This window comes from Salmo trutta, chromosome 26, assembly GCF_901001165.1.
Source record: "Salmo trutta chromosome 26, fSalTru1.1, whole genome shotgun sequence".
NCBI classification, from domain to species: Eukaryota; Metazoa; Chordata; class Actinopteri; order Salmoniformes; family Salmonidae; genus Salmo; species Salmo trutta.
In genome coordinates this window covers 24535429-24546531 of record NC_042982.1, presented here as the reverse complement: position 1 = coordinate 24546531, position 11103 = coordinate 24535429, and the positions used below count along the sequence as shown (strand labels likewise).

Genomic DNA, 11103 nt, shown 5'->3' with positions numbered 1-11103 from the left:
AATACTCTATTTATACCATCTACTGAACCTTGCCTATGCCGCTTGGCCATCGCTCATCCATATACTTATATGTACATATTCTCATTCACCCCTTTAGACTTGTGTGCATAGGTAGTTGTTAGGGAATTGTTAGATTACTTGTTAGATTTGTGTGTATTAGGTAGTGGTTGGGAATTTTTAGATTACTTGTTAGATATTACTGCACTGTTGGAACTAGAAGCACAAGCATTTCGCTACACTCGCATTAACATCTGCTAACCATGTGTATGACCAATACAATTTGATTTGATTTGGTAAAAAATAACACCAAAAATAGTTTCTTAGCAAATCGCAATTTCTCAAGCAAGAATTTTGCGACAACCAAATGTTCCAGTTTTCAGGGGTTAATGGAAAGAGAGCCTGTAATCTAACTTCCACTTTTGGACGTTAATAATAAGGTGACACTCTCTTAACTCCTCCTCCACATTGACTAGATTGGTGGAACAGTGCAGAAGAGACCTACCCTGGACAGTTTTTCTTCTTCTCCTCAAGACCAGTATGTAAGGGATCTAGTTTTGGGCATTTCTTTTATCCCTACTATGTTAAGTTAGTGTGGGAGTGATCTGAGTAGGGAGGGGGAAACTGAATAATAGCTGTTATTGGCAGAGTTTTGGAATTTTCTTTGTTATTGGTCTATTAACTAATTGAATATATGGTGATGTCACTCCATCCCACCAAAACAGGCAGAAATTTCAGCCCGTCTTTCCAAACAGCTCTTACAGCATTAACATCATGTTCACAATTTTACAGTATTATTCCAAATTCATAGTGTGGAAGTATGTACAAAACACAGGGAAATCACGTTGACAATGATAGCGGCCTCTAGTGGCCAAAAGTCAATTTTATCATGGGCAGCGCCATTGAAGGCTTCCACCATGTTAAAGTAGTCCGAGTCGTCAACTGGGTGGGAATTGCTATGGTTGTAGCCTCATTGGCGCAGCCCATGCTGTCACATACGCTATAACGACACAGATATAAGTCCTCTAACTATCTCTATGGTGCGCCCCATAGGCGCCCTCCAAGCAAATCTTCCCTGACCAAAAAAATAAAAGTTGTGGCACTTCGTCACATCCGTGATATGGAATTCAGGAAGTCATCCATCCAAAATAATAAGTAAGGCAAATAACTTTTGGAGAGAGTAGTAAACTTCTGAATGCGTCTGAATGTGAAAGCCGAGGTTGTTTCTAATGTTTTTCAGCGTCGTCGTCTGAACACGTTCACCATGATTACCTCACTGGAGGTCTCATGATGGCCAAGCTGAAAACTAAGGAGCAAACTTTGAACAAAGAGCTGGACTTTTCCCGAGGTTTGACTTTCCCTGAATAATATTTGCCATGGCTTACCATAACGGTTCGATCCCCCTTAGAGCATTATTTATCATGCTCTGTTTTGGAATGACAAAATGTCTCTATACCATTCCACTTAAAATATTTACAGGTAAATTTAACTCTTCTTTGGATTTGGATTTAACTCCTCTGAAACTAATACAAGCCTCAGGAAATGGACTGTCCCTGGCATCTGATCCAGCTGGAATAGTGAACTTTTTGGACATGGTCAATAACTTACAAGGCGACTCTGGCAGAGGTTACTACATGGAGATGTCACTGGGTACCCCTGGTCAAAAGGTATATCAAAATATGACCTATTGTTTTCAATGTGGAATACATTTCTTGACCTCTACCTCGAATGAAGTAGACATTTTATTTATATATACAAAACAGCTGCTTTTTTTCATGACAGATTGAACAAGTGAAAGCTATGATCCCTTATTTATGTCACTTTTTAAATCCACTTCCATCAGTGTAGGTGAAGGGGAGGAGACAGGTTAAAGAAGGATTTTTAAGCCTTGAGACAATTGAAGCATGGATTGTGTATGTGTGCCAAGGTGAATGGGCAAGACACAAGATTTAAGTGCTTTTGAACGGGGTATGGTAGTAGGTGCCATGCGCACTTTGTGTCAAGAACTGCAACGCTGCTGGGTTTATCATGCTCAACAGTTTCCCGTGTGTATTAAGAATGGTCCACCACCCAAAGGATATCCAGCCAACATGATACAACTGTAGGAAGCATTGGAGTCAACAGGCCAGTATCCCTGTGGAATGCTTTTAACATGTTGTGGAGGTGTTATGGAGGCTGTTCAGAGGGCAAAGGGGGATGCAACTCAATATTAGGAAGGTGCTTGACTTGGACTGAACTAGGTTCCAGTACTCATTTTGGGTGCTGGTATTGTTTATATTTAGGTGCAGGAGCCCCACATTACTTTTGAGCTAGAGGAATAGGAGCACAAGCAGTAGAACATTTGAGGTGCCGGTACTCTGCTCCTGTGAGCTCCAGTCAAGCACTGGAAGGTGTTCCTAATGTTTGGTATTCTCAGTGTAGATATAATAAAGTGTTGTTAATATACTGTAATAGAGCCTACAAATTCAACTACATAATGCAATACATGTTCACATTTAGGCCATGGTATTTAGTAGGCTAACTTATGACCAAGCCTGTCTGTCTGCAAATAGTTATTCCAGCCAGCATGTGATATGGAGAGAGGGTGTGGGGAGGCTGTTAGCCCCTGGGGCGTGGGCAGGAGGGGGTGACGGCGAGAGTGAGACTGCAGCCAGCTCTGAGCCCAGGGCCTGGTTCTGCCATGTAAGCCCCCACGCACATGAGCTCACATGATGCTGCTAGACTCGGGCCTCTGCTTGGGCTCCACTGGCCAGGCAGCTGACCAGGATTATGAGGCACAAAGGCTCAGGGAGAAAGCTGAAATCTGCTCAAACTCTACTAATGGATCTGGAAGAATGTGGCCCATAGTTTCTGTTCTTCTTTTGTTCTAGGTTTTATGTAAATATCTCCCTCTCCATCACCATCTATTTCCCCCTGTCTTCATTTATGCCTGATTTTGCAATTTGGCCCTAATTGCATGCAGTTTTAGGTACCCACACTTCCCAGTCTTTGGAATGTTTACATTATGTTAGTATGTTCTTGATAAAGCCAGTGTGTTCTTAGCTGGAACACTTTTTATTGTTGGACCAAGAGTTGGTTGTTAGCAAGGTACCATGGCTATGGCACAGCCAGACTCTGGTTCCCACAATCTTATCAAGCGTATTTCTGCCTTGTCATTTCCTTGTGCTTATTAGTGGAATGATCACACTGAAGGAATCTGACCTCACTAAAATGAACCTAGCTAAGCAACACTTCTGACTATAATCAGATGAGAGGTAGGGAGGGGAGGGGAGAGAACAAGGGGAGGGGGGCACAATAACACCAATCGTCAAACAGTTCTATCTATGATATAATTAAAGGCCTGGTGTTAAACAAGGCGTTATTCAGATGAACCACTAATTGCCACATCTGTTAGCCCCGTCGCAGCTAGGCCGAGGTGTCGGCTGGAGTGCCTCACATCTGCTAATTGGTACAAACAGGTAGCAGATGCACATCCCCACCACAGAGCCTCTGCTAATTAGCCAGGCAAGGCTCAACCACAGGCGACCAAGCCGCCATGCTGGCTCAGGGAAGGGGAAGAGAAGGGATTTGCCTGGTGGTTCAGCCCAGCCAAGCTAGGGGAGTAAGGAAGAGGATTGAGAGGGTAGGAGGTACAAGGAAATGCCCCTAGTTTTCCCCAACAGGCTGCGTCAGGATGGTCTGTCTGGTTTGGGCCCAGCGTGAGTGGCGTGCTGCCATCTGTGTGGTGGCAGTAGGGTTTCAGATGGCAGAGCCATAGTGGTGGGACTTCGGCCAGTCCAACTAGGGAACACTGATAGGGACGCAACAGAGCTTTGAGGAAGTACAGTGCCTTCAAAAAGTATTCACACCCCTTGACTTTACACATTTTGTTGTTACAACCTGAATATAAAATGGATTAAATTGAGATTTTGTGTCACTAGCCTACATACAATACCCCATAATGTCAAATTGGAATTATGTTTTTAGAAATGTTTACTAATTAATTGAGAATGAAACGCTTAAATGTCTTGAGTCAATAAGCATTCAACCCCTTTGTTATGACAAGCCTAAATAAGTTCAGGAGTAAAAATGTGCTTAATTTGCATGGACTCTGTGTGCAATAAGTGTTTAACATGATTTTTGAGTTACTACCTCATCTCTGTACCCCACACATACAGATAATTGTAAGGTCCCTCAGTCGAGCAGTGAATTTCAAACACAAAGATCAGGGAGGTTTTCCAAAGCCTCGCAAAGAAGGGCACATATTGGTAGATTTAAAAAAAATAATAATAATTTAACGTGATATTAAATATCCCTTTGAGCATGGTGAAGTTATTAATTACACTTTTGATGGTGTATCAATACAGCCAGTCACTACAAAGATACAGGCATCCTTCCTAAATCAGTTGCCGGAGAGGAAGGAAACTGCTCAGGGATTTCATAGTGAGGCCAATGGTGACTTTTTAAAACTGTTAGTTTTTAATGGCTGGGATAGGAGAAAACTGAAGATGGATCAACAACATTGGAGTTACTCCACAATACTAACCTAAATGACAGAGTGAAAAGGAAGCCTGTACAGAATATGCATCCTGTTTGCAGGCACTAAAGTAAAACTGCATGCCAAGGCATGCCATTGCCAAATATACAATGGAGTTAAGTGACCTAGTTACAGTTTTGACAGAGCTTGAAGAATTTTAAAAACAATAATGTGCAAATATTGTACAATCCAGGTGTCCAAAGCTCTTTGCGACTGACCCAGAAAGGCTCACAGCTGTAATCGCTACCAAAGGTAGTGATGGATTGACTCAGGGGTGTGAATACTTTTGTAAATTAATAATTTATGAATTTAATTTTCAATAAATTTGCAAAAAAGTCTGAGCATGTTTTCACTTTGTCATTATTGGCTGTTATGTGTAGATCCTGCTAGGGTTTTTGTATAGCCTATATTGTGAGGGATAGCTAGGCCTATTTACAGTTTTTGTCGGTCATCAATAGTTCCTGCTCATCTGGGGGTTTTTTTCTTCTCAGAACCGGGTCGACAACAAGAATGCAGAATACTCTTGAGTAGCCTATTTAGTGAGAGCAGAATGCTTCATTTGTTTTGTCTGGGTGTCAAGTAAGGTCTTCACTGTAACATTTCTGAATGAGTTACTTCTTATTCTTAGCTTTGACGAAGCCCATGCTTTAGTTGAATGAAAACAAATATCCCGAAAATCACATTTTCCTCGGGCTGCTTTAGGGAAGACGCAGGAAGTGCAATGTCACACCAGCAGACCGCTTTCCTGTGTATTCCCTTCATGTTGCCTCTCCTCCATCAATCCAAAGTGCTTTAAAGGCTAGTTAAGCAGCCTAACACGTTTAAATGGTAAATAAACTCCTTTGTTGCGAGCGGAGCTGTGGAGAGCACAGCCTCTTTAATGATGAGGAATGTTCAGTAATGACCCTTGTGCGTCACCGAGGTGACAGAAGTCGGTTATCTCATTAGTTCCCCTAGTTGAACTGATGCCTGAGACAACATGATCTCAACTGCTGCTTTGTAGCTCACGTTCCGCTCCTGCTCGCACACCGCTGACAAATACCAGGATGGAGGGAGTTTTAAACTGTGGAGCAATGGGCGGGCGTAACGTGGTCATGTTTTTTCAAAAGATACCAGACCAGAGAGATTTTTTTTCCTAATCTTCAGACGTCATGAGCATAGTAAATAACCTGTTCTGCTCAAAGCACGATCGCTGACTGAGTCATTTTGTGTGTTTATGGCGTGTCTTAAGAAGTGTGCGCATAAGTAACACGGATGGTTGAATGACTGATAAAGTACTCACTACTCTTTTGTTTTTCCAGCTGAATATCCTGGTTGATACAGGAAGCAGTAACTTTGCTGTGGCTGCAGCAGCACATCCCTTCATCACACACTTCTTCAACACAGCACTGTGAGTCAGGCTCGGATATTTGCTCTGTGGAATATCTCTATTGGGTCAATGAGAAGGCTACGCATTATATTTGGTGGCCTCATAATATTAGAAAATGCCTTAATTAAGTAATCAGTGTTTCACATCAATCTCATCATTTATACTACAATCTGATCATGTTTTATGTTTGTTTATAATTGGCTCAGGCATTCGTTTGATAAGATTTCCTTTGTCCAAGAGTGCTGGTTAATCTCCCTGACTGTCCCTGTGTTCAGCTCCAGTACGTACAAGTCCACTGGCAGGGGCGTGGCCGTCAAGTACACCCAGGGCAACTGGGAGGGCGAGCTGGGCACCGACCGCGTCCTCATACCCAGCATCGCTGGCACCCTCACCATCAACATCGCCACCATCCTCTCGTCCGACGGATTCTTCCTCCCAGGGGTCAACTGGCAGGGCATCCTGGGTCTGGCCTACCCCCTGCTGGCTCGGGTAAATGGGTGGAGGGGTCCTCATGCCCTCTTGATATGAATGATATCGCCATGTCTGTTTGATTTGGCACAGTGGTGTCCGTAAGCGTGGTGGGGCGTGAAGAGCTGCTGAATGTTATCAAAGATCAAATCAACTCAACCGGAAAAGGTTCACACACATGATACTGTTCAGAATGGAGCTGTGATCTCATCATCACACAGAACCATGGGGCGTAATGTTGGTTAGGCTATTCTGAGCTTACACAATGTATGCCTTATGCAGATTTTGAGGTCAACAACTTGAAATCATTGACATACAGTGACCACTCTGTACTGTGGATCTCAGCTTTGTTCAGGTTCAGATGATTTTCAGAATGTTTGTCATGCATCACATGCATATATCTGGCCCTTGACATATACACCATGTGAAGTCAAGGTATAGAGAGGGGGGATCCTGTTTAGTCAGGGTGATAACTGATAAGACTTTCTCCTGTCATTCTCTGTGCTTACAGCTTCACTATTGACCAATAGGACAGCCAAGACGTTATACTATTTTACACTAAGTTAATGACCAGAGTGTTTTGTTTATGTTTCCTGTTTCTCAGCCTGACTCCTCGGTGGAGCCCTTCTTTAACTCCGTGGTACGACAGACAGGCATCCCAGATGTGTTCTCCCTCCAGATGTGCGGAGCTGGGTTGTCAGCCAGCACCACTGCCGACCCCACGGGGGGAAGTCTTGTGAGTAGTCAGGAGGAGAAAGCTAAAGGCTATGAATGGGAGGAGTGAATGGTGGGGTGGGGGGGGGGGGGACTTCCTTACAAAGGCTGGTTGTTGTAGTGTCAAAGAAGATGATTATTGAGGCTGTTCATCTCACACACAGTTGCTTGGCATAATATTTCTCCCGACGCCCAGACCAGATAAACCTTTCAAGGGTGGATTAGACTGAGCAGCATGGTGCTTCTTAGAAACATGATCGCTAGCAAGTCTCTGCGCCTCTCAATGCGTTTCCCCATTGGACACCCAATCTAGTTAGCGAGTGGCTAATTAAGCTAAGATAGCCCCTTGCCGAGGGCAGGTCTGTCGGTGTTATAAGAGCAGTCACGGTCGAGCCGACCACGTGAGTGAGCGCAGCAGATGGGAGAGATAGTGGGGTGTAATCAGTGTCTGCAATGCCATGCCAAACATTGCCAAGGCATGCCATTGTAGTTTTATTACAGTATTCAGGCTATCATTGTATTCAGTAATTTGTAAAGTGAATGAAAACCCTGTTTTGTTTCAGGTCATGGGAGGTGTTGAACCAACATTGTTTTCGGGGTCCATGTGGTACACCCCTATAAAGGAAGAGTGGTACTATCAGGTGGAAGTATTGAAGCTGGAGGTTGGGGACCAGAATCTAAACCTGGACTGCAAAGAGGTATGAGACAAACTGTCCACTGTTGTTTTCTAAATTGCCCTGGTCTAAATGGTTTGCAAAGTATTTCAATCTGCACAACACGTCAGGTTTGAGGAACCAAGCCTAACCGTAGCCATAAGACTAAGGCTGTTTCTAGTGAGCATTATTTCTGGATGAGCCTGTAGTGCAGGTCTGGAAAGAGGATATAAAGCAACAGTTAATAAAGCATGCCTGAGCTGAGATACAAGAATGTGCTAAATCTGTTTCTGAAGCCTTCCAGGAACCAAGGTGGACATTTCAGCTTTTTGTTTGATCAAGGTCTTCTGAAATGAAATATGCAACTGAAAAAAATATGATGTTTTCCCCTTTCTTTATACATCTTCTTCTCTCTTCATTCTCTCTCCCTCTCCCAGTACAACAAGGATAAAGCCATAGTGGACAGTGGAACCACTCTTCTGCGGCTGCCTGTGAATGTGTTCAGTGCTGTGGTGGAGGCCATCTCAAGAACATCTCTGGTATGTCAGCCGCTGTGCCCATGATCAAATGACAAAGAACTTCTAGGATAACCTGGTTGTCTGAGGACACTTCAGTAACTGTGTAGACTGAGGACACCGCAACTTATTTCCTTTCCATACCATGGCTTATATTTGTTCACCCCTATATGGCAACTCTGTTCTGGTCTACGGATCTGAGAGAAAATGAGTGGTTATCTATGTAAAAGTACACTTTTTTTCACAACTCAGAGTAGTTTTATTGGAGTCTTAACAATCCATCACTGTCTTTCTATGGTCCAGATCCAGGACTTCACCTCAGGGTTCTGGGGTGGCACTAAACTGGCCTGCTGGTTGAAGGGGGAGACGCCGTGGAGGTTCTTCCCCAAACTGTCCATCTACCTGAGAGCCACCAACACCAGCCAATCCTTCAAAATCTCCATCCTCCCTCAGGTGACACAACAAACGTCCCCCATGTTGCTTCCGTGTGTTTGTTGTTTGCTTACTCTAACCAACATCAGCCATCTTGTTACGAGCTTTAGATCTGTTTGCCGACAGCTCTTTTGACATTAGTGTGGCTGCTCCCTGCAGCTGTATATCCAGCCAATCGCAGATGTGGACGGTACGCTGGACTGCTTCCGCTTCGGCATCTCGTCGTCAGCCAACGGCCTGGTGATAGGAGCAACCGTCATGGAGGGCTTCTACGTCATCTTCAACCGGGCAGAGAAGAGGGTGGGCTTCGCTGTCAGTAGATGTGCAGGTGAGTGCTGGAGACTATTATTGGGTCTTAGAAACGGCCTTGGTGTTCCAATATAGTATGGTTATGGCTCTAGCATCAGAAAAAAATTTTTTTTTGGGGGGGGCTAGTAAACGTTTATGCGCCTGGTCAAGTGCTCTTCGTATACCCGTCTCACATTCCACAGTACATTAGCTATTATAACCCTGGTTCCTCTCTCCAGTGAACGGTGGGATAGCCGTGTCAGAGATCTCTGGGCCCTTCTCATCTGCAGACGTGGCATCTGACTGTGCTGCTGGAGGGCTGCTGAAGGAGCCCCTTCTCTGGGTCATCTCCTACGCCCTGGTGGCCGTCTGTGTCGTGGTGCTCCTCATCCTGCTCCTCCTCCTCGTCCTGCCCTGTCGTCACCGAGACCGGTCCGGTGAGATCACTGATGAGTCCTCGCTGGTCCGCCACCGCATCAAATGACTGAGGCGGGCCTCGGGTGGGACGGCGACGGCCACCGGGAGTTCCAATTCTGAGGCAGGGAGAGGGGAGGGGTTGGGGCTGCAGTGACCAATAGGACTGTTCTCTGGACACATCATGGAGACTGCAGTTTGACCAGAGAACGCTTTTCTTAGTTTAGATGTTACCAGTTTTCTTTGCACTCCAGTTTCACAGCAACCTCTGATTTAATTTAGACACATTATTAGACTGAAGGTTGGGTAGCAGAAAGGAATGCTATCTCTATGCCAGCCCAGTCTCTCCTTGCACATATTTCCTGCTGATTCCCCACTGCCTACAACATGGTAGTGAAGTACACTGCTCTCACATGAGACAAGGTCCTAAGAACTCTTAAACAGCAATGTTTCTTTTTACTTTTCAGAAGCCTCAACTCAAAATAGCATATTGTAAATTACTCAAGTTTGTTGAATGTTCCCCATAGGTATCGTTACCATTCTTTCATTACAATTTTACTCTTTGCTGTGTGATGAAAGGAGGAACGTTTTGTAGGAAATGTCCTTTGTCAAGCTGTTTTATTAAGAGTTGGAGTTGACTAAATGTTTTCATTCAAAGTACAACCAGGAGGTCACAGACAATGGAAGATGATACACATAGGTTGATATACTTCCCTTGTCGTTTACAATGCTATCAAGTCACAGCCATCTCATATGGGAACTAGCATGGGTTTGCGACACTGTTTAACTGCAAAAAGTGATCAAAAGTGTCAAATTATGAATCACTCCATCTGTATGAGTGAGAATGAAGCAATCTGTGTTACTAGGATTTTGTAATGATATTGTGTACTTAATATACATATTTGATATTTAAGTCAAAATGAATGATTGTATAATATTTCAAAACCTCACCATTAGTAGACATACAGAAACCTGATTTGTAAGGGCACATTTATATTGGAGTATTTATGTTAAATAATATTTTCTAAATTTTACATTACCCATGATTTCAATAGGGGAGATGTATTGGCCAAAAAAAGTATTGTACTGTATTTTCAAAAAGTTTAATTTTTTTGCAAAGGTGTTTAATTTAAATCTGCACCTGATTTTGTATCAAACTGTTCTCAATTGTTTAAATGTATCAGTGCCAAAATTGTGATTGTATATAATTAAATTTATCAGATTAAAGTAAAGGCTCTCATTCCAGCGTGATAAAACACCCAGCCTCTATTCCAACCTGGATAAAAACAATTCACCATTCACTTGAATATTATGAATAAAGAGTTACACAAGTAGAGAGCACCATGGTGCAGGTTCTGTTTCTATAATCTTGTATTCAAGAGCAACGACCAAGACCACTCTTCAAGCATAGGGGAGACAGTACCTGTAGAGTAAAATCTCCCAGACAGATCTTTGTCAGGGTAGATGACCAAGGGTCGGAATGGGTAAACGTAAAGCGTCCGAAAACCTAACTTCAAAGAGTAACTCGTTTGAACGCCCCTAGCAACACCCTAAGAAAGGTTATTTTATAACTGTAACACTTACTGTTGTACTTGGCTTTCTTGCACTAACATTTGAGCTTGTCTTTTCTTATTAGCAATGATTTTGCTGATAGCTGCTTTATTCAGAAAAGTTTATTTTTGCGGTTTTTAAGTTTAATGCACTGACTGTAAATTGTTCTGGATTAGAACGTCTGCA

The 11103-nt window shown here is 43.3% G+C and overlaps 1 protein-coding gene across 2 annotated transcripts; it reads left to right on the top strand.

Moving 5' to 3' along the window:
- The first annotated feature begins 1110 nt into the window (after positions 1-1110).
- On the top strand, positions 1111-10702 carry LOC115163493 (beta-secretase 2). Of its 2 annotated transcripts, none has more exons than XM_029715414.1 (9): positions 1111-1664; positions 5815-5903; positions 6158-6371; positions 6955-7086; positions 7628-7762; positions 8155-8256; positions 8536-8685; positions 8824-8992; positions 9192-10702. In XM_029715414.1, the coding sequence occupies exons 1-9, from the start codon at positions 1374-1376 to the stop codon at positions 9434-9436; spliced, it is 1527 nt and encodes a 508-aa protein (XP_029571274.1). In that variant the 5' UTR covers positions 1111-1373; the 3' UTR covers positions 9437-10702. The 2 variants fall into 2 exon arrangements, with proteins under 2 accessions (XP_029571274.1, XP_029571275.1); XM_029715415.1 differs by lacking the exon at positions 1111-1664 and adding an exon at positions 5650-5673.
- Positions 10703-11103: the final 401 nt, after the last annotated feature.

Excerpts from the sequence above, each read along its gene's own strand:
- LOC115163493 (XM_029715414.1), top strand. The coding sequence starts at position 1,374 with ATGGCTTACCATAACGGTTCGATCCCCCTTAGAGCATTATTTATCATG. Across the intron at positions 6,372-6,954 it reads CCTACCCCCTGCTGGCTCGG|CCTGACTCCTCGGTGGAGCC; the intron begins GTAAATGGGTGG and ends CCTGTTTCTCAG. Across the intron at positions 8,993-9,191 it reads CGCTGTCAGTAGATGTGCAG|TGAACGGTGGGATAGCCGTG; the intron begins GTGAGTGCTGGA and ends TCCTCTCTCCAG.